Genomic DNA, 24267 nt, shown 5'->3' with positions numbered 1-24267 from the left:
ACCCAGGAGAAGATTAAAAGGATGTTTGTGCCTATCATCCAGGCACCCTTTGGGTTTTAAGCTCCTATCACCAAGGCAACCAGCTTGACAAAGTACCAATAGACAGCTCCAAAACAAACATTAATTAATTGCATTAATTAGGTGCAACAAATTCATGATGGTGCCACCGCCTGTTTTAATGAATGGACACCAGCCACGAGGCGAATGATCAGCAGATTTAAAAGCAGATCATAATCAGGAAGAATTATATCAGTGGTTTTAATCGAAAAATCAACTGCTACACCCAAAGCAAGTCCTGGTTAAAAAAAGACAACCTTCGCCTCGTCGCCAATGGCTCATGATCATCACCATCATCATCATATCACGGTGTTTGCCTGGAAACAAGCACATCCGAGCTGTCATGTCCATTTATTTACCTGTAGACCGCGGCGTCTCAGGATATTCGGCTCATCCATCATTTAGGACAATGAAAACCCCCTTAGCGGATCTCCGATCAGTCAGCCCATACTGCTCTCAGTCCTCTCCCCAGGAGCGCGGATAGAGTCCTCCTCGCTTCTTCTGCTGCACCACCACCAACAACAACACTCCCTCCTCCTCCTCCTCCCCGGGGCGAGCTGCACGACACCGGCTCCGAAAAGGTGGTCACCTCAGCCGGCTGATCACCTGATCGGGAGGGAGGAAACGGGAGGGTGGTTAGTTAACCTCGACCTATTAATGAAGTGCAACGTGTTAGCCCCCACCCCTCTTATTGATATTCTGTGATCAATTGCAACCACGCAAACATACTGTTTCTCACTGTTGTGCATTTCCAGGTTGACAATTGTCATTTGATTTCCTCCCAAAAGTACCTGGTCCCCATTGGCTTTTGTCTCCATGACATTGCATCATTTTGCATCAACTGTAAATGAATCAGTGCACTAAACACCTCCAGAAAACACACGCAATCCACATGTTTCCATATGTTGTGGTGCATGCTGAGTGTTTGTCTGCACACCACTCAGATTTTTTCACCCATCGTGTAAACTAACACAGTGTTTGTCTGGTGGGATAACAGAGAGGATGCAGAACAATTGTTCTTTGAAGTCCAGCTGAATAGCTGTGATTGATTTGTCACCCAGTGGTACCATGATGCTTTTTTTTTGTCTCATATACAACAATGGTTTGTCTCTTGTTTGCGGGATGTCACATGCCCATTTGTGAGATCCAGAGGGATGTGAATCCTTCATTGTTCTCATGTGATGCTCACTGTTTATCTGAAACTGCTCAAAGTGTTGGAAATCAAGCGTCTGCAGAGTCATGCGTATTTAATCAAGCAACCAACTTAGATACCCCTGTGGTGGGTTTGTATCTTGTATGGTCATCATGTAGGCTATCTTGTGGTGTTTGGGTTGAACATTATGGTGATAATGTTTTAACAGTTTCCCTTTCTTGTTCTGGCGTGGGTGTGTGGCAGTACAGTTTGTGGATCTGTTGGATAATTTCACTGTTGAAGTATCAATGAAACAATTTTAAAATTTGAACAAGATTTATCTCAGATGGACAGTTCACCCCCAAAACAAAAATACATATTTTTCTTTCTACCTGTAGTGCTATTTATCAGACTAGATTGCTTTGGTGTGAGCTGCAGAGTACTGGAGATATCGGTTATAGAGATGTCTGCCTTCTCTCCAAACTAATGGAACTAGATGGCACTCGGCATGTGGTGCTCAAAATGCAAATAAATAAATAAATAAAAAATAAAAATTGCAGATTTCAGAAATCATGACCTGATTACTCAAGGTAATCCACAGGCCTTGTGAGCAGTTTCATGAAGGAACTATTTTCTCTCTAAGGAACATCACCTCAACATCTCCAGCACTCGATAACTCACACCAAAAAAAGTAACGTGTTCTGTATTTGAACAGTATGCTAAAAATTGCATTATGTATTTTGAATGATTAAAGCTGTGTATTTTATATAAATATTAATTAATTCATTTTTTGTTTGCTGTTTGAAATTTGCATTTTTAACATTGTAGTCTTAAATAAAGTAAAGGTAAAATTCATTGTCCTTTGCGAAGCATGTGTTGTGTACCAAGGAATCTGCAATTTCAGAGACAATCAGTGGTGGAAAAAGTATTCAGACCCCTTAATGAAGTAAAAGTACTAATACCATACAGTGAAAACACAGCAAGTAAAGGTTCTGCATTCAAAACCTTACTTGTACTTACCAGTATTACCAGCAACAAGAAGTACTTTAGTAGAAGTATTGACTGTGCAGTAAAATATTCCCTCTCAGTGTTTTGCTACATCTGATGGTTTTGAATTAATATTTCAACTGTATTAATATGTTGTATTTTACTGCTGTAGATGTTTAAGGCTGTGCTCTTTTAATCTCCTAGTTTAATCTACAGAAAAGTATCATATTCTATAAGATCAACGAATGTTTGCAGCATGGCTGTCTTGTGAGAACTACATATCTCTAAAAGGTCACCTTTTCATGGTGTCGAAAAAAACAGCCTCATTTTCAGCTTTGTGATCATGCATTTCCCAGCGAATTTAAGAGAGTCTTCAAATAGTTGGGTTTTTTTGTATTTGTAAGAGAATTTTCTCAACACAAGAAGGAACACATCATCCTTCAGTTTATCCAAAACATTCGAAATCAACACATCATGGTTTTTAGGGGAAAGGAAGAAGATGAAAATTTTGAATTTGTGCTGCCAGACAAGTGTGATGGTGTAAAAAGTTTAGCATTTACCTCTGAAATGTTCTGTCATGGTCCTATAAATTGGCATGAAATAGAAATACTCAAGTAAATTCCTCAAATTTGTTGGTCCTACTTAAGTACAGTACTTGAGTAAATATAGCCTTCTTGGTTACATTTGCTGGAAACTGTCAAGCAATTATGTGTGTGGTCCAGGTCTTAAAAACTTTTGTGCTTTTTACACAAACATCAGTGCATAATTTCAGTCTCTAACAACGTTTCCAAATCCACTGTACATCACTGTGTATCTGTAAAACCTTTATGCTTTTTCATCAACAAGCACAATCAGAGTTATAATCAGCTTCTCACTAGGAAGAGATTTTGCAAGAGTTCCGTCCAGGTTACAAAGAAAATGGTGTAACTGCTGCTGAATTTGTATGACTCAGTTTGTTTGTTTGGATGGAAATGATCACAAACTGAGATCATTTTTAAAAAAAAAAAAAAAGTCCATTTGTACAAATGATAGATTTTTGTTCTCCACCAGACTGATGATGGAGTTCGGAGACCCTTTTCAGTTTTTTTGTGTCCTTTTTTCCATGCATAGGTCATCTTCAAATTGTCCATGCTCATTAGTGAAACCGGTTAGGCATAAAGTCAGCTCTTCCTCTTTTTCTGCCCTCTTTTTACAGTCATGTGTTCCTTCTTACTCCATATCTATCATCTTGACCTCACTTACCTGTACTGCAAGGCTAAGAGGTAGAAATAAGAATTTTCCAGTGGTTTGGTAACTCAGGATTTGGGTATGTCTTTGTTCCATGGACTGGAAATAAAGAATTAAATAAAACAAATGTAATATAACTATCAATGATCTTTGAATGTTTGGCACAGTCACTGTTTATAAGTTAAGGTGTTAAAAGACAAACCTTTTCATCTCTACTGAAGCTTGAACGAGATGGGAATCAATGAAACAACAAAACAGAACTATCAAATTTAAACATATGCTGTATATATTTGATTTTTACATATAAAAATATGTACTCACACCTCACGCTCAAGAATTTGGCCTTGAATTGAGTCAAGTAATCGAGTATTCGAGTTGAATCGAGTTTCTGCAAACAATGGTTTTCCCAAAGTGGACACTTCTTCATCTCAACTCTGTATAAGATTCATATTAATATTAAGTTTTTCAAGCTGTTTCTGACTCCAAATTAAGCTGTACTTGGTTAATTGAGGTCTGTATTATAGCTCTAGGACCACAAGAGGGCGCAATGGAGCTATATGTCTGTAGATGTCAACCCCCTACAAATTCTCTTCCTCTTCCAAGTGCACATTGGGAATGGTTTAGTCCCTTTCCTCTCTGATTCCTGTAAATATAAAGGGGAATAAATGTACATAAATGGAGGAACATTGGAGTGGAATGGCAGCAAAGCTCACTTTCTCCATTATTTATGACTAACAAATTAATCTGTTCTGGCAAAGAGTCCAAACAGAAGCAAAATGTAACTTATGCTATTAAGCTGTCGCAAGTGATGTAGAGCGTATATTACTTGTGACCTCACACTCTATCAGTGTTGATTTTAAATGTTGCTTAAAGCAACAAAAGCCTTTGTGTGTAATATATTGTCCAAGAATTTGAGATTGACACAGCTGGATGCAGGAAGAACCACAGGTAGCCAGGGGGTGTAGGCTACTCTACATGCCGGTCAGAAACAAAACTTTCATGTCCTCTTTATTTGTATTGCAAGATAGCTATTTTTTTAACAGTTAAAAATGACATCCCAAAATATGAATGCAGAGGATGTTATGGATGAAGATACATTTTACAGGGTTTTAGCTGACTCTGGGACTCAGCTGTATTCAATACTCAGAGGTCCCAGGATACGATATCATCACAACAGTGTTGATACAGCATTATTGTTATGTCAAACATTTTGCAGTAAATTGAGTATTGTGGTGTATTGTTACAATCCTGCCACAAAACATCATGATACTATACTATGATACCATGATAGGCACCGCCAGCACGGATCTGTGAACTCACTGATTGCTTTATTTACCATCAACATTGATTGTACGTCTACATAAAAGATGGCGAATTGTCCCTTTAATGCAAAGTTCTGCTAATTGTGAACCCATAGCACAAATTGCATGTCTGAGTTGTGAGCAGTTCAATCAAAAATTTGTTTCATTTGAGGCCTGGAGATATAAAACAAGACAAGAAAAAGCAAAGAGGAGAGAAAAGTCAAAACAAAACAAAACATGATCTGATGTTGCTTTTTTGTTTTCTATCATATCATCTGATAACCTCTTAGATTCACTACTTTACCCCAAACCTACAGGTTAGAAACACCTGCACTATATCTTGTGAATAGTCCAATGTGCTGTCTTTATCACCATGATCCGACTTTAAGTATATATCAGCTAGCGTCTGTCTGTTACCGGTGTATGTGATGAAATTTGCTCTCAAACTTCTGTTTGTCATGATGACAAAACAAGTCTGTGGTTTTTTCCTCTCTGTCCCTCCTACATGATAAAAATAGATGACAAGAGACAGAGAAACAGCCAGAAGAAGAGAGTGAGAGTCTTATATGACAGTTTAAACAACAGTGCTAGTTTGCATGAGTCACTTTAAACCTTTCACACACTGTCACTTTGAAAAGTAGACTCACCTGGTAGAGCACGATTGTTTCATCACCTTAGTGACTCACTACCCAGCTATCACACACAGCACCTTCTTCAGTAACATCTTCACACATTCAAATATTGTCCTGGCTTTACTTAGGAGACTATTCATGCTGTGACAGGTGCATGACACTCTAGCTTTGTCTCCCAACACTTTGGTTTGTGACCCTTCTCAAATCCTCCTCGTAGACATACTACATGTCTACGAGCTGTGAGAGGTTCAACCAAATAGAAACATTTCTTTCTCAGTTTGTTTCATTTGCATCGTCATTAGTAATAAAGAGGAAGTCTCCAGCATTGCACATTTTAAGTGTGAAAAGTCTGTAAAAAAAAAACCAAAAACAAACCAACATAATTTCATGCAGCAGAAATGTTTTTGTTCCTTCTTTTCTTTGCTGCTAGTCATCTTTCAAACCCGCACATATTACAGTAATCACATATTGCATAGCTTCAAAATATAAGTTTCTTAAAGTGGACATAGAGAAGTTCTTTTTTTTTGCTTTATCTCATTATTATGAAGTAAATGTTGATTTCACAATGTAATGGTTTGAGAATAATGACACTGTAAGGTTCAAATTATGAGATTTAATGTGAAAATTGACCTTTTATTGCCATTATGAAGTACATTTGGCTCAATTTTATGCACATTGAAAATGCATCAACCATTGTGCTACCAAAAATAAAGAGGATAGCACCTTTGTTTTTGCTGGTAGCTATCCTCAGTTACCAAGGCATATCAGTGTAAGTTTGGTGCAGTTACAATCCCCAGTAGTGGAAATGGCAGATGGTCAAAAGTAACTGCGCATGTTGTGTTGTAGCAGGGTTCATTAATGCTGCATTAGTGGGTTGGTCTTGCGCTGATGGTTGGCGTGGTTTATCGGGGTGTGATGTGTACGCTCTGAATGGAATGTTGCAGCAATTAAACATGTCCTCACTTTTTTGGCTTCATGCACCATTGTGCAACTGTCACTGAAATGAATGAGCCCTGTCCTTGATGATACCCAGTGCTTTTTATACATCCATGCTTTCTTGGTCAAGATTGAGAAAACGGTTGTGGTTTGAGCTTAAATAAATAGATTTCGAAGAGAAAGGCTACAAGCAAAACTTTTCCAAAGTGAAAAACTATCTGTTTCTCTAACAGTTTTATTATGTGGTTGCTGAAAGGTAATATATTTCTTTCAAGTTTGGGAAAAATGACCATAAATGTACTTTTATGGGCATTTATCATAAAAAGAAATCTTTATCAGTCAGCAGTTGCCCCTATGGTCAGAAATGCCCTCAGCTGGAAAGAATAAGGTCAATGACATAGATAGCCACGTAGCAGGGCGGGTAAAATACTTTGTAATTAAGCAATGACCCCCAAGTGAGGGGTTTTTTTACATGCTGATAACTGCTTGGTGACACCCAACAGATGCACTTGCAGCCTGTGTTTAGCTCTTTGGTCTGTCCTAATAGCAGAAATGCCTCTCTTTTATGCAACCGTAGAGTATAGGAGAGTCTGAGATCAGATATGTTTTCAGTCGGTTTTAATCATCATAAAAGCAGAGCACTTTCACACAGTGCTCTGTTTGATCTTTGATGAGCTCCTCACATCACATACATGCTGTGATTACTGTAATAATAGACTGAGACAGTCGTCAAAGACTTTATTGGAGCCTGAGACAGTTCCCTCTTTCGACAGACGACTTCTTTGTTTATCTCTTTTCTTAACCTTGAGGTATTTCCTCTGTGGGCTTGTTTAAGGAGGGAGCGGTAACTTATAGATAATTAACTCTCTCCACCTTTTTCTGTCTGTCTGTAGCATTTAGAGGTTTCAGGTTTTAGCGCCTAGTCAACGAGTGAACAAGAGTCTAATTGCCTCTTTGGTCTGTACCTGCTCCTGACCTCTGACCAACTGCAGGAAAACGAGACAGGGATCAAAAAAATATTACATTATCATTATTAACCCTGGAGGAGCTAATGTAATTTCTCATTATCCTGCTCCTCAGAACTGGTAACTAAAAGACATATGGTCATTTATTTGATTAAGTGACACATAGGTGGACAATTGTGGTGACGAAGCGCACACCATGTACTCGTGACGTAACCATATCTCATCCAGAAATCCCTTTTTTTTGTCTCTCCTCTCTAATCTGTCTAATTTATTTTTGATGTGCTTATAAAACAAAAACAAAAGTTACAGATTTCTAAATCCGTACGTCACATGTTAATACATAGCAACAATGCTGCAAAATATTGCCACAGTATTTCATATGGCCCCAGCTGAGCCCATCACAGGCTCACCTGACAAACCAGGGGTGTGGCAACACGCAAGCTCTATAAATAAAAGCATGTCAAGAATTTCATTCATAACATGGACAAACCCCATCCACTGAGCTGCAGCACTCTCGTACCAAACCTACCTGGCAGGCTCATCATGCTCAGATCACACACAGTCCAAAGACTCATCTCCTGCACGCTGCTGCTCCTCGTCTTCAGCTCAGGGGAGACCCGGCTTCACGTGGCCCAAGAACCTGATGTGGAGGGCCAGAGGGAAATGCTTCTGGAAGCAGTAAAGACGGGGATCCTCGGCTCGTTGGGTCTGGAAAGGGAGCCCAGGCCAACCCAAAAGGCCACAAAGGAAGAGCTGAGAGAGATGTATCAGCTGTACAGGGAGAAAGTGACGGAGACAAGAGGAAACTCCAGCCACCCAATGAGGGAAACCCGGCAATCCACCATGTCCACGGTGCTCCTCCCAGCTACAGGTGAGATATTTGTTAGACAAGGACACATATGACCTAATTTAGCCTTTGTCATGGTTAAATGACTATGTGAAAAGCCAGTATGGAAAGTTTGAGTGGGAGTAGGAAAGAACGTTACATGACTAGTTCAAGAAATCTTGAAATGTGACTTTTTACCTCTGCAGATGAGGACAAAGGCTGTTGTGTTGGTGTGGTTGTGACTAACTCTCACTCCCTGTATATAGTTCAACCTCCAGGTGAAGAGCTCTGACTTCCTGGAGTTTATCTTATGCTTGCAAATGCTTGCAAATAGAATCAAAGAGTTGTGTAAAGAAAGCAAACACATTGCTATGAGATTTTAGAAATCACGAGCGTGACAGGTACGCCTCATATATGATGATTACGCTCTGAACACGTTTTTAGAAATGTTATCAATGACAAGAGAGTACTGGAAGTCAAAATACGTGTATTTTTGTTGTTTTTCTGCTTTCAGTTATTCCACAACATGATGCTTCTGAAATATAATTTATCAAATCATTACAGGATGTTGCCACCTTTGGTTCTCATGAAGCTTTTCTTTATTTGTGTGCATTTTTTAGTGGAGCTTGTTAAAGTGGTTCGGAGGGGGGGACACTCACATCAACATTCAGGTCAACGCATGCAGTGGTACAGAGCTGTTTTCCACAAGAACCCCGACATCCAGACTGAAGTGACACTAGCTCGAGCTGAGCTGAAGATTTCTAGGCAGATTTCAGATAAACCCACTTCAGTTCAGCCTGAGGTAAGACGACAGATTAAAGTCAGAGTCAACAGGGTGAAGCCGGTGAACTCTGCCGCATGGACACACATAAGCTCCGCCAATGTGTCAAGCACTCGAGATGTGATGCTGGACATCAGTCCCGAGGTGGAGAAGTGGATGAGGACTGATGGTGGTGAGGCATTGGTTGTGGATGTCGAGATAGTAGTAGCTGAAAAAGACGCCCTTACTGCAAAACCAATCATTTCTCTAGAACTCGGCCTCACAGAGCCCAGTCAAGCCCAGAAGACGAGGCTGCGTCGCTCCAACAAGGAAGACGAGTGCGATGAACGAGGATGGTGCTGCCGGAAGTCTGTCACCGTCTCCTTCAAAGACATCGGCTGGACGGACTGGGTGGTGGCTCCAAGTGAGTACACAATGCATTTCTGTGATGGCACCTGTCCCCACAACTACAAGCCTGCGAGCATGCACACGCAGGTGAAGTCTCGGCTGCATCAGATAACCAAAGGAGGGTCACCTCGCCCCTGCTGCGTGCCGGCAGAGTACGAGCCCATGGTCCTCATGCACTACGACAGCGCAGGCAAGCTGAAGCTGACTCCTTTTGAGGACCTGATTGTCAGTAAATGCCACTGTGCCTGAGGAAATGTGCCTTTTTTAACTTGTGGGAGAGCATAGCTGCAAAAAATTTGTTACATGCTGATTGTGTTCTCACAGGAACGTTGTGTCCCAGCAGCTTCATTGTTTTTAATTAATGAAAATGATTTATTATTTCTTTATTCTGAAGAAAAACACATGCTTCTGCTGCACTAAGTTTTGTTTTACATTGTGGATCGTGCAGTAGATTTGTTCACTTTATTTATTTTATCTATTTATGGTCCTATACGTATATTTATGTAATATTATTATTATTGTTTTATGTTACAGAATTGTTTCATATATAATAATATTTAATTTTATTTTTACTTATTATTTGAAGTACTGTATTGTTTTATGAGGTGCATGGTTATTAAATATTTTGTTTGCTGTCTGATACATTTCAATGATTATATGAAGACCAAAATAAATGTTTTGATTTATTCACACTGAACTGTTGCACTTGAATATATTAACATGTACATTTCATAATAAACACATGAGCATAATATGTTCCCATACATGTCATCCGTCCAAATACTATCAACCGCTGTGGATTGCAAAAGTCACGGTGTGCCTGTGAAATCAGCCTGTAAAGATAACTTCTATCTCCCATTACTGTAATGACCTTGAAATTGTGCTCGCTGTGGCCTTGACCAGCTAGTTAAGGAACAAAAGTGACATAATAAATAGTTAAATTTGAAAGGAAAATAGAGAAAAAAAGATACTTGATGTGTAATCTCCAGACTGCTCAGATAACATATCAATGACGATACTGTAAATGTATTTTCATTAGATATTATCAAAGCTTCTTGTTGTAATATTTACTTACAAGTGCTGTGGAGATAAGTCATCAGAAAAAGTACAAAAGATTATGTGAGTAATCCAACAATAAAGGTGATCGCTTAGCAGCGGCTGAGCCTGACGTTAAAAACATTCGGGGCTTAACCCAAATCTAGACAGGTCTGGGATGCATGCCTTTATAGCCGCTATATGCACTTCCTTTCAAGCCATTTGAGATTATTCCAAAAAATCTGTACATCATTTGGGGAAAATAATACTGCAGAGCCTACATCCTATTTTTGTCTTCATCATTCTGAAAACAGAACAGTACAAATGTTGAGGCCAATTCATTTTCAGTCCTGCCATCAAAAAAAGAGGCAAGAAAATGTCTGATGTTACTATTTTTAACATGACATGGGTAGGGGAGGAATCTGGTATAAAAAGCATTACTAATCTTGAAAGCCATTTTTGTTATTCAGTACCAGAGTAGAGTTCAGAGGTGTCAAAAAATGTTTCAGAAATCTGCAACATTAATGTCCATGTCAAAACAATCTGGGCTGCTCTAATTGAAAAATCAGAGCTTTGATTCTCTTTTAATTATAATTTTAAAAACATGAAGCCGGCAGTTCTTGTACATAAAAGGCTCGAGTTGCAATGGACTAAGTCAAGAGGTGAAGAGAGAGAAGGGGGCTGGGGGCTGAGAGAGAGGTGAAATGACAGAACAACTGAGAAATACACTGTAAAACCGAACGGGAAATGATAGAAATGGAAAGAAAGAGAGACGGGCTGTAAGGCAACTTGGTTGTGTGTAACATGGGTTGGAGAGCAGTGATTGTTATCTGTGCGCCACAACACCATGAACCACCATGCACACACCAAGGGCGCACTTTGCCGAACCTGTCATGAACCAGACGTAGAGCAGACAGCAGACTATTGAAATAACTGAAGGAAGAGAAGACGGAGAGGTGGCGCAAAGAAACACATTAGCTCTTAGCTTGTAATAAATGTCTTAAATCAAATAAAAAGCTCAAATATTTTGAGCTTTGACATAAACCGTGCAGGTTCATGTAGGGTCGGTCTGATTTTTTTGGGCCAGATCAAAGCTCTGTTCAAGGATCAAGGATCTCCAACAATGCCAAAATACGCTGAATAGAATATTAGGCCAAAAGAAAAACATTTTCTCAATTATATCAGATTTCTCTGGGCCCCAGATGCCACCCTTAACACTTCAAAACCAGAAAATGTTATTCACATTAGAAGAGGAGTTGATAAGTGGAGCTCAAAATGTGTTAAAGTGCAGCTCAAGGTTTTGGAGTTTGAAGTAATAAACACAACACCATAATAAAGTTTGATATTAAGTGAGTGAACTGAAGTGAACTGAAAGAAGTAGCACGTTCCCCTGAAATGTTTATAGTTTAATTATTCAGAGTAATGACACCACCAACCCTAATGAGCTTGTAATAGATTTTATCTTTGCATGGGTAAAGGTCACTTAAATATGAACATATGTTGTTCTACAATTAATAAAGTTGATGTGTTACAGGGTGGGGCACGTTGGGTGACCCTGGACAACTGAATAAATAGACAGACAAATAAACTGGTGATTAATCAGAGCTGCAGGAACAAATGCTAACTTTAATTACACTTTTCTTGTGGTGAATTCAGACCTGTGCCAAGAAACACCTCACTCACTTCTTTGCTCTTTTCCTGTTACTCTTTGTTTCAGGGATGACACCCTCAGCTTTACACAACTGTGACTGGATGTAAAGGTCCTCAATCTTAGTCTCTGAAAGGTCCTGAGTTGCAGTACCACCCAAAGTATACAAGAATAATAGAATTGGGGACTGTATTTATCAAGGCCCTTCTGTGTCTAATCTAAGAACAGCATGAACTCATTGCGCTCTGGTATTTGTCTTTGTCCGGGTTTTAATCCTCACATAGCCTTCCTGGTTATGGTTTTCACATCCTCTTTGTCTCTTTTGCAGAACGGATGGACTGCAAAACCTGTATATGGTGTTAACCTTTTCATGGTTTTCAAGTCTTGATGGTGTGTTTGTTTAATATGTTTGTGTAAAAGTGGCATGTTTTGCGATGGTTTAAGCACAAATGATATATAACAATGTGAACTGTAGCAGTGTAAATTTACAGTATTTTATGGATAGTGAATAAATTAAAAGTAATAAAAGTACATTTTTGGTTTTTTTTTTATTCTCACAGTTTTTCTAATAAGACACAGACAACATGTGGCTAGTATCAAAGACTTTAAAGGAAATGTAACAGTGAAAATGCAGTTGTAAGATGTTCTTAACTGTGTTATTTTGTGTTTCATCTTCATCAGCTTATCCTGTTAATTCGAACACGGAGCACCCCTCACCTCAGCCAGTCATCGATCATTCTCCTGCACATTTCACTATTGTTATAAAGAACTCTCTATTTTTCTAACTTCTGTTTTGTTCATCTGCCTTTGGGTCTGCAGCCCCAAGTGTAAAATTTAGATAACTGTGCATTTACTAACATTCATATGCCCCCTCTTGGTTTTCCAATGTATTCAACATAATCGTTTGTGTTTATTTATTTGCATATTTGCCCATTTGTTCACTATGTGCATAAAAAAAACTTTAAAAAAAACTTAAATATCAATTAAATTCTATGCTCGGCTACTTGCAAAGTTGCTGATGCAAAATAGGACAGCAGAAAACATGTATGACTTTCCCACATAAGTGTGAAGAAATAGCCTACACACACACACACACACACACACACACACACACACACACACACACACAGACACACACACACACACACGTCTCACCTCTAAAGGTCAAAATAAAACGTGATTCATTAGTCGTTCCAGATGTATCGAGAGAAAGTCATAAAACGATCAAACCTTATCAGAAAATTAATAACCTGACTGTTGTCAAAACGTGGTCATTCGCAGTGAAGTGTGTCAAATATGATCTTAAAAGAACTGTGCTATAAAAAGTCACATCTTTTTTTATATAATTCCATTCCAAACTTCAGAGATGCAGCCTAGTCGCTGGTCCAATTCATAGTTTTCAGAAATCTCTTGGATATATTGTAGGTTTCATATGTATTAACATTTCTTAAGTGACGTAGGTTAGCATGCATATGAGATTAGTTTACAGCATTCTAGCTGTGTTTGTAGCGACAAGTATTCTTTGATGAGAATATGGGACATTGCTGGCCAAATTCGAGGCATCCAAACCACGTATGTTTTTTAAGGAGAATTTGGGACAATTCCACCAATGTTTGTGGAGACCAAAACCAAGTATTTTAAGCCCAAACATGTTTTTCTAACCATAACTAAATGGGTTTTTTTTGTGCCTAAACCTGAGCACATCTTAACTAGTGATGTTACAACATAGAATTGATAATTTTTAATGTAAAGTTTCAACATATTTGCAACATATGAAACATACAAAATTTAACAATTATTCTGGCAATTGGTTTGGCAAATGACATACAACAATAAGATATATCTTACCTGTACACTACAGACATTACAGTATTTGTCTTTATTTACAGGTCAGCATATTTTTGCAGTGAATGGATATGCATCCTTTTATGAATCTGGCACAATGTAGACATCTTCCTCTTGGAAGTCTGGGAGGATGGAGAGATTACATGCCGGATCGTTGTTGTATATTGCGTCATCTGGGGAATCACACTGCAAGTACACATCCTCTTCAGGTTCACCGGGCAACCTGTAATTGTGGCAGATAATGTTCCGATTAGAAAGCACTTTTTCTGATGTAAAAACCATTGTGACACAAGGCAAATGTAATGTAAATTGTGTGGATTTCCTTTTTCCAGTTTCTATTCTTGCTCAGAGAAAAACTCCCAGACTACGTCATTGGCTGGCACGTTTGATTAATAGACTTTAAATTGTTGGAAACAACAAAAGAAGAGATCACCTCCAGATGCCATAATATTGTGAGCATATATTACAACAGGATTGTGCAAAATGGGGAAATTCAAACTGCTCAAACTGTGTGTCTTCATCTGCTTCCGTTCTGATCTCTTTTTGGATGGTTGTGGTTTCATGAATGTCATTTCAGTCATAACATTTCCTCTAAAATGGTGTAAACTAGTCTCATCTGATAAGAAAATTTTAAGTGATAACTAAAAGTATAAAAAAAAATAGTACAGCTTACCTGCTGTTGTTTACGGTAGGCCTGTTGTGTCCAGTTCTGCTTGTCAGGTTTTCATAAATAGGGGTCTGTCCAGTTGTCTGTTCTCTGATCATGCCGGTATAATGATGAGAATCATCTTGTGGTGTTTCTAGATCATCTTCCTTTTTCTGTCTTTTGGTTTGTACAAACTGCAACATATTCCTCATTTTACTGTGGTATTTGTACACGATAACACCAGCAATGATCACAAGCAGTAGAAAGAAGAAAGTCAGCCCAACAGCCAGACCTGCAGAGGAGCTGGGCACGGGACATGTGCTATTTCCGGGGACACAAGTATCATTGACATTCATGATCTGCAAGTATAAAAGTCAGAATGAAACTGAGTTACTGCATGGCATTGCACAAACTACGATATAACTCAATTGTCTCAAAACTCAATTTACATTTCTTTATTATTTATTTTTTAAAATGATTTGTTTATTCTTGGTTTATTCATTGTTATTCAAAAAGGTCTTTGCATAAATATGGTATACTGTTTACTTCATGTTAACTGTTATCCAATTATAAATAAGTCTCAGTACACACAAACAGAGAAGGTGTTTTAAAATAACATAACAAAAAATAACTAAACTTCACAATACACTCCAAGACTTGCTGTAAAAACAATCCTACATTCAGCCAAGTCAAACAGATCAGTGTCCTGTCAAAGTGTGTGTCAATAAAAACAATGAACGTACCGTTCAGGGCTCCAACGTTGTGGGTCAAGGTCTGTGTCGTGAATGAAGTCATGTAGTTTGTCTTTAACACCTCACACTTGCAACGATGAAGTTCCCTTTTAGTGAAATCATGGAACTGGGCAATGAAAGCGCTGAAACCAGAAGATTTCCTGTAAAAGGTCTTTCTGAAAATAGACAGCTGCTGACACGAGCTGAATTACTGTTATTTCAACCTCATGACTCAATAGGCACGTTTCTAATCTGAGTACTGAAATATTTCTAAGTTTAGTTTGATTGAATATTGTTTCTGATCAAATAGTTGGTTGTGAACAGTGAGAAGTTTTGGCTAAGTTGGTTTTTCTTAGTCTTTCTGATTGAAAAATTTCCAATTTACCAAAAAGAGAGTTACTTTTAAGAGTTGTGTGGTAATATTAATCTTTGTGTTTGTCACAGTTTCTTGCTAAGTAGGTGCTAAGTTTATCATAAACACCCCTCCCCAACCACACACACACACAAAAAATAAACAATATATATTTAATTTATATTTTTTGAAGACATTTTGTGAAAACAACATTATTACACTACATTATTCATATTTTTTCTAATACATAAATGATGCATGTATGTGGCAATAGATGTATTATATATAAACATACATATTTGGAAAGACATATATGTCAATATTCACGCCTAAAATTTGGTCTAATTTCCAACAGGTTTTATATAGTTTTTACATATGGTCTAACTTCATATTTAGGCCTACATATCTTTAATAAATGAAAATTCAGAATATATACAAGTTATATTTTAGGACCATTTCACCTGGGACCATTGCTTCTCTTTATTTATTAATGATATGCCACAGATACAATTGAACTCCTTTGCCTGACACTATTGCTGTGCATTCTTTGTTAATGAATGCGGCTGATTTAAACTATAAAGACTGAACTAAATGCGGTTAATCAGTTAAGTCTGCCACAGCAGCTTTATGAAGTTAGAGATGCTCAACTCTAGCTTGATGAGTAAATGTATGGAATTTAAAAGAACAACATTAGCTGCAAAAATGGGTGAGGAGAAGGTTTCCCCCATGTCTTGGTCCAAGTTACAACCAGCAGGTAATACAAGACAGGGAACTGTCTCATTTTAATTAATGCTCAGTAGTCTTAGTGCTGCCTAAATAGGGCTGGCAAAGCTTCTTTAAGTTCAATTGTTTTAGCATATGATTTTGATGCACTTCTTATTGTTATATGCGATGTTAATGTCATAACTTTATTGTTTACTATATGAAATGTAAGTGCAAATATTGTTGACTGCATGTCTTGTATTTTAATATGGTCTGCAGGAGGAGTTTATTTTTATTATCCCCATACACACAAACAGATAAAAAACATGCCTAAGTGCATCCGAAGTTTAAGTCGTGTTATCTGTCATCTCCATGCGTATCAAGCTTCATTAATGAATGACATAAGATTCTGTCTTGACTGTAAAAGCTAAACTGTGCTACCAACGCCCCCTCACTCTCACACAGACATAAGCAGATCTGCTGGAAGTCTTGTTCAGCAGGACCTTTACCTCCCCCTGCTGTTACTTTTACTCCCCACATGCAGACTAAACCGATCCATGTACAGGTTCTGCAGAATTTAGAGCAAATTGGATAAACTGTGAACTAACAGACGTATTAGTGATTGAACCACACACTGCTGTTTAACTGCTGTTTAACAGAAGTCACACATGTTAGGGTGTCAGGTAGTGTGAGAGACACCTCATAGTATTATGATAGATGATAGATATGCAGACAGCCTATGGTGGGTCCATCTGTTACCTTAACTCCTCACTGATCCTTTATATTGTGCCAATACTAGAAGAGAGACCCCTTCTCTGTTGCTTTTGCTCAGGTTTTACACATTTAATTTTATAACTGTTTGTTTGTTTGTTTTAAATATATTATATTCATTTTTTCACACTTTAGTCAAGTGTAAGGTCTAAATAAACCTGACTTGACTAGATCCTTGAGTGATCAAATGCCTGTTGTGCAAAAAAAAGAAAAACAAATGTTTTTTAATGCTTACTTTATTAGCACATAATTCATATTTGGCTCTTGTATATGTAAGTAGTGAACTCAACTGGGTAAACATTATTATTGGAGACAGAGAACAAAGTCAGAAATCAAAATCAAATTAGGTATAGTTTGTTTAAAAACCACCGGAGTTGCACAAGTTAATAAAGTGAATGGCATACAAATAGTAGTTATAATTTTAACACCAAATGACAACAATAAATGGAAGGAGATATTACAAAGCAGTATTATATGTATGCAAATCTAAAACGGAATAAAGTGGAAAGATAGATTAGAAAGATAGATTATATACATAAAAGATGATAAAATACTTAAATATTAAATAATAATTTAAAAAAAACCCAAAGGTTTCTATGAAGACATGTCTTGATTTGGATCAGGCTAATGAGGGAGATCGGGCCTTTGTGGTGGCTGCTCCAAAGCTTTCAATCAAATGTTCCCCCTCAACTGACACTGACTTTTAAGACAAAGTCAGCTATTCTTAGTGACATAACAGTGCTGCTATAAGCACACATCTGGGTTTTCCAAACAAATTAAAATGTTGTATATACTTCCATTAAAATGTAAATGTAATGTTAAGAGCTCATAGTCAGGAACAGTCAAAATGACAAATTGACATATTAAATTTTATTTCACAAAATGTAAACAACATGTGGACTTAGAACACAATGAAATAAAACATACAAGAATGAAGTGCAATTACTTGAAACTTAAATAACTAGCATTGCAACCAAAAAAGTGCTATTATTATTGCTTCAAGACCAGTGACTGCGAAGGCACAGAATTTTAATAGACCAAATTAAACCAAGAAGAGGGCATAAAATTGCAGCTGTTCCAGGAAAAAAACAGGTTGGCGTCAGAATGGACCCACCTATGGACCACGACCCACTAGTTAAGAACCACTGTACATGTGTCACATACACCACTTATTTTTAGAACAACTTTCTGTACACTACAAATAATATTTTATAAAACCAAAGTGGCTGAAAATTGTGGTTTAGTGGTGCATAAAGAAAAAAAATAGAACAAAACGCAGAGTTTTCCAGACTTTCAGTTTTAAGTGAGAAAGTGAAGTGAAAGTTTCCTTCTCTGCCAAGTGAAGCCTCAGAGATGTTGCTGTTTGTGTTAGTGCAGCATATTTGCATACAAGATAAACATTAACAATATCTGGCGGTGAGCAGTTGGATACAGGAATCAAGCATGACATGTGGTTTCCCTCATTTTTACAGGCCATTACAAACAGGCTCAACTTCAAAGCTTCCCGCCCTAAAGGCTTATTCAGCTGTAAGAGAATAATCCTGTGCACAGACTCCCTCCCTCCACCTGCCCTGGAGTCGTTGCTTTTTCTGTTACCATGGTAACTTTACAACCAAATTACACTCTCCTGAATGGCAGGTGAAACAGCTCCACTGTGCCTTGAGTGCCTGTAAAAACAACAATAAGAAGCAAGCATTGTAGGTGTGGTGTCTCAGCAAAACATAATTCAGAGGTGTTTTTATTTGTCTTATGAATGTTAATCTGCACGTGTTGCTTTACTGAGCCTGCTGTATTATCATTTGTAAAGCTCTTTGGTCTCTTGCAGTTGTGCATGCAGCTGTTTTCATGGGTTACAGTCTGCTACTGCTGCTGCTGAAAGTGAAACTCCCACTGCAGTGAGAAAACAAGAACGGACATGCAAAGGTTTTTGTGTCCTGATTGATGCATCATGTAATTCATTGGGGGAAAGGCTTTAACCAATATGTAATAGAAACATGGGACAGAAATATCTTTCTCTCTAACCTCTAAGAGTTCATTTGTCTCCTCGTGAGTGAGTCTCTAACAGCACATTCACCTTTTGGATCTATTCATGCAGGGGATACACTGTTGTGACTGGTTTTTATCTTCAGTCAGCGGGGGTGCACATACAACTCCAGAGGAGGCAGACACTGCCACTTTCTGGCTAAATGTCACAAACATTTAGGCCAACCCAGAGAAGAAAGGTTCATTCTTGTCCACATAATAAAAAGTCAAGTAAGCTAAATTTAGGTTTGTAGTTAGACAAATCCCCAATTTCCTCTCAACCACCCGTTTGGGTGTAAAAAAGGTTGACAGAATTCACCATCTGGTGCTGCTAACAATCATGTTCTAACTGACTTGTCACACTGGGTGAGAGCATCACCTCAGAGCCTAAAAATACCTTATGCTGAAATTCTGCTGCAACTACTTTCACCAATACTAATAGTAATAACAATAAAACAACAGCAATAATAACAATAATAATAACAATAATAATAATAATAATAATAATAATAATAATAATAATAATAGACTACTATTATTATTATTATTATTGGTAGTAGTAGTAGTAGTAGTATATTCTGACATATGAGGTAATGTATATAACAGAGGCCAGCACAAATGTATGTTTTCTTACAAAATTAAATTTGCGGTTGTTCCGCAGTCCAGATGTGCGGTGCGCCTCCACAACACCCCCGCGACGTGAGCACGCAAAGCTACTAAGGGCAGCTGCGTCAAGTCGGAAAGAAATAACCATATAGATACCGGAAACGAGACAGGTTTTGCTTCAAAATAAAAGTTCAGGTTTAGACAGGCAGAAAAAATGTACTTAATTTGTTTTGCAAACCCCAAAGGTTTTTGTTGTCGTTATGTACAGTATTCTTTCCCCTACATTTTATTTAGGCTATTTAATATTGTTTATTATTGCATTTCTGTACATAGACTATTGTCTGTTTTTTATTTGCTATGCTAAGCACATTTCTCTGTGTCCTTAATAAAGTAATAAAATAATACATAATATTAATAATAATAATAGTTGTTGTAATTACTGATTGTAGTAGTAGGCTCGTAATAGCAGTATTTGTTATTGTTTTTTTATTTTTTCATAACAGTGCTAAAGAAAAGACGGCTAATGTTTCATATCATGTCAGCAAAGTCATTATCTGCAACTGCTAGTATATCAGAGCAGTGAATTTGTAAGCATTGCCCCCCCCCCCTTGGTGTTTTATTTATCTCACCCTGTCTAACCGGAAGTTGTGGGTGCTCATTCCGGGTCTCTTGACGTTGACCATTGAAGGAAAACGGAGCAGAAGAGCGAAACATGGCGACTTCGAACAATCCGCGGAAATTCAGCGAGAAAATCGCTTTGCATAACCAGAAGCAGGCAGAGGAGACGGCGGCGTTTGAAGAAGTGATGAAAGACCTCAGCATTACCCGGGCAGCGAGGGTAACGACACCGCTTCTTGTTTTTCTCCCCCCCCCCCTCCTCCTCCTCTTCTTCGTTTGTTTTCAGCGAGCTGTCAAATATGCATTTGTAGCGCGGAGCTGCACGCAGCCACGGCAGCATAGGTAAACAATAACAAACGACGCTTCCTGCCAGCTGTAGCCCTTTCACCCACGACCGACAACCAACAGAGCTGGCAGGAGGTAACAGTCATGTAGTGTGGATGTGAATGACAGGCGACCTCGTCCGAAAAAGTTATTACATTTTTTTGTCCCACGCAAGTGGAAAGCAAAGGGGCGTGCATGCGTATTTGACAGCGCGAGTGCAACTGCAGCGACGATTTCTCCTCTTCTCGTGCTATCAGAGAAGAGCCGATAAGCTAAAGCGATGTGACTCTCAATAATAGAAACATACATGTCATTTGTGATGTTGCGGTGTATTTGTTGTGTATGGTAGTGATGTGTTTGAGGTGTGTGTGTGTGTGTGTGTGTGTGTGCACCGTGGCTCTGTAAACTTGTCTGACAGGTCCTCAGGCCTGCGTGCACTGCAACATGACATTTACACCAAAGATGAAGCCTAGCAGATTATGTGGAAATTTAAGCCACATTCAGCACAGGCCGCCAAAATAAATCCTTCGGAGGCAGGGATTCAGTAGTGACTGCTGCTGGGTGAGAGCATGATGGACATGCAGACTATATAACTAAGCAGCAGATATGGAGCTACTACAGTGCTTGTTGTAACCTATGCTTTAACTGTCAAAATGTAGAAGAAGAAAGAGCAAAAACAAATACATCTCTGTTCTTATACTAAGATGTCAAGTGGGGTGGACAGATCATCGATCTGGACAGCGATTTTTGGCATTTTGAGGATTATCTGTATCAGTATTTTATTTCAATGATTGTTGATTAAAAATCATCAATTGAAAAGTGCAAAGAAAGTGTCAGCATGGGAGTAACTTTCACCTTGTTAAACCTCAGGGAGATATTTTTAGTTATTCATTTTTTATTCAAATTTTCACTTGATTTGATAAAAAAAAAAGTTGCATGGAACTTGCTGTATATGATGAAAGTTTCAGTTTTAATTAAACATTTCCTAAAGGCTACAAAGTTTTGTGCTGGAGTTTGTTATATTCCAAATTGTAAATACTGACAGAAAGATTTTCATTTTTATTGTAAATGCATAATGGTTCCAAATATCAGTAATCAGCTTCATTAACTACTAATAATCGGTATCAGCCCTGAAAAAACAATATTGGTCGATCCCTAATGTCAAGTTTCTTTTCATTTTAAGCATTTTCTTACTGTGTCTTGAAGGATGTCTTTGCTTTTTTTCAACCCAGCCCATGATTTTGTGCCAAAGTAGTAATGGGAATGACAATTTTGATCTAGATTGAGAGAGAGCGCTGTAGCAAAACAGGCTGCAATGTACCCGTTTGGGGCATTTGTGCAGTGTCAGTTTACATCCACTTAACATGCTTGTTTTGCCACAGACAGGCTCAGAAAGTGAAATAACAGTCTGACAACATAATAATAATAATAACATAATAATAACATTATTACAAAGACAGACCTTTTTGTTAAAAGGGAAGATCCTTTTGGTTTGACTCCATTTAAATTAACAATATTTTAGCAAATAAAGAGCTTTAATAACAAGCATCAGTTAACGAGAGAGTTAATTGACGCGTTCATTTGGGGTCGTGTTTACAGTGTTTGGGACATAAGTCCACTTGAACGTCCTCCTCATGTGGTATTTACGACCTTGTAATTGAAAATTTTCTGGAAGCTTCGATTCACAAGTTTTGATGTGTTTGCTGACATTTCAGAAATGGTGCGGTTAATGGACGCTAATTTTTCTGCGGATGGTCAGTCAATATTTCATAATTTTAGTTGCATATTGTTTGTTATTTTATAATATGTCCGAGGAAAATGTTGATATCCCCAACTGCCTCATATTTTTCCTCTTACACTGTGCCTGTGCATTTCCTCCGTTACTTGAATCGCTTGTTAACTTGCTAGATTGTTGGCCTATTTGGCCTCAAGATGCCAACAGTCTCTCGACATAACCACTTGACCACCGAACATTTCGTGTACAAGGCTTCCCATGTCATAACTACGAGCTCACGAGTGCCATTTGAATGCAGCTTATTTTAAACAAACCAGATGTGTGTATTTTATCTGGATAAAAGCCTGCTACAATTTCTAAAATGCAAACACATTGATGAATCAGTTATGTCAGAATTATCGTGTTGTTATAAATATGTATGTCAGCATACTTGTCAAGAATTGTTAGTCATAGGGCTCATGTTTTGTGATTATTTTGTTTTTAGATTTATTTTTGTTGCATTCAGAAATGGCTCTTGTCTGGGCCTAAGCTAGACCTGAGGGCCTCTGGTTTAGAGTTTCATGCTTTCACTCTCTCCCCTTAAGCCCCTCCCTGTCTCTCTTCTTTCTGTACCTGTCTCACTCTGGTCTCACTGCGGTTGAAAAGATTTGGGTTGTCCTCCTTCTGATCCTGAAATGTTACCATACATAATCCTTTGTCAACAGAGCAGGTATGAATGTGGTTAAGGAGATGTACTCTGAGGTTGAAGGCTTATTAAAATACACCAGTCATGCAAGCGTAGTAATTGTTATTATTAGATTTTCTGCCCTGCCGACAGTGAGCAGTGGGCTTGCATGAGAAAATTTAATTGACCGGTTATGGGTTCTCTAATGGGAAATGGAACTGGAGGTCGTTTTGAAATAAGCATTGTTGTAAAGCTTTAAGGAGTTTGGAAAATCGACCCTGTGCAAGTTTGGTTAATGTTGAATTATCTCTCTGACGTGCTTTACTTCCGCACAAAGCATCTCTCCACATGCAAAATTGATTAAACTCACATTGCACTGCTGTGATGACGGCGGCAAATGTAGCAGCCGTCATCAAACTTTACCAGAAGGCATCTGGTGACTATCTCAAACAGGTGGTTAGTAAAGAAAACATAAGTAAGTGCTTTGGTTTTAATGTTGCCATCTGTGAAACAAAATTACAAATGCTTATGAGGGAATAAGGTTTGATTACTACAAAAGTGTAGAAATGTCCCCATTGCGGTGTTTTGCTTTAATTTTTGATGTTATTATTATAATATTATTGACTCTTGGCCTGTTTGAGTGCTTATAGTCAGTTTATTGTTGGTTTGTTTGTTGCTTGAGCCTGGTCTTGCCATGATTGAAAAAAATAGAACTACAATAATGAATCAAGTAGTTGTCATCTATTAGATTAATCGTCGCCTGATTTCATATTCGATTAATTGGTTTGAGTAATTTTTCAAGAAAAAAAAAGTCAAATTCTCTGATTCCAGCTTCTTAATGGAAATGTTTGCAGATTGCAACCAGCAAAAACTTCTCCTGGTAAGATATCCTTTAGGGTTAATTGTTCAAGCTTTTTACTGGGAGCTGACTTAGCCACAGAGGTCTTTTTGTCTCCAAAACAAATGTACCCAGTGCTAAAAACAGTTAGAACACTAAATAAAGCAGTTTCATGTCATAAATCTATTTCTCTGACGCTGCTCAGTTTACTAATAGACTCCACTAGCCCAACATTTGCTAATGAGTGCTCACAATTTTTCTGATCCAGACATACAAGAGGTTTTTACTAGGAGCCAAATTTTCCAAAGCAGATGGACCTGCCAGTGATTAAAACCAGTGAAAACACTCAATAAAGCAGCTTAATGCCACACAAATGACCCTATCTGGAGCCAGTGTTTGGTTTGTCCATTCTGAGCTACTGTAGAAGCATGGCGGTGCAACAAGGAGATCTCCTCAGATGAGGACTCACTCCCTATATAGATGTAAACGGCTCATTCTA

The 24267-nt window shown here is 38.1% G+C and overlaps 3 protein-coding genes across 6 annotated transcripts in view; 2 read left to right on the top strand and 1 right to left on the bottom strand.

Moving 5' to 3' along the window:
* Positions 1 to 918, bottom strand: part of mast3a (microtubule associated serine/threonine kinase 3a) — a 39789-nt gene extending 38871 nt beyond the window's left edge. The window contains exons 1-2 of the mRNA XM_042497067.2: positions 787 to 918; positions 417 to 663 (exon numbers count right to left, since the gene is read on the bottom strand). Of these exons, the coding sequence (XP_042353001.1) occupies positions 417 to 458 (42 nt within the window). The 5' untranslated portion in view covers positions 459 to 663; positions 787 to 918. The remainder of the gene's footprint in view (positions 1 to 416; positions 664 to 786) is intronic.
* A 6784-nt stretch (positions 919 to 7702) lies between these two features.
* Positions 7703 to 9928, top strand: gdf15 (Growth differentiation factor-15). The gene is made up of 2 exons (XM_088085563.1): positions 7703 to 8108; positions 8684 to 9928. The coding sequence occupies exons 1-2, from the start codon at positions 7718 to 7720 to the stop codon at positions 9478 to 9480; spliced, it is 1188 nt and encodes a 395-aa protein (XP_087941689.1). The 5' UTR covers positions 7703 to 7717; the 3' UTR covers positions 9481 to 9928.
* A 10335-nt stretch (positions 9929 to 20263) lies between these two features.
* Positions 20264 to 24267, top strand: part of crtc1a (CREB regulated transcription coactivator 1a) — a 33787-nt gene continuing 29783 nt past the window's right edge. For all 4 annotated transcript variants that reach the window (XM_088085281.1, XM_088085278.1, XM_088085279.1 and 1 more), the window contains exon 1: positions 20264 to 20427. In XM_088085281.1, coding sequence (XP_087941407.1) covers positions 20302 to 20427 — 126 coding nt within the window. In that variant the 5' untranslated portion in view covers positions 20264 to 20301. The remainder of the gene's footprint in view (positions 20428 to 24267) is intronic.

This window comes from Plectropomus leopardus, chromosome 12 (assembly GCF_026936395.1).
Source record: "Plectropomus leopardus strain MGB_pleo_1.0 chromosome 12, ASM2693639v1, whole genome shotgun sequence".
NCBI lineage: Eukaryota > Metazoa > Chordata > Actinopteri > Perciformes > Serranidae > Plectropomus > Plectropomus leopardus.
This window is presented reverse-complemented; position numbering and strand designations above follow the sequence as displayed.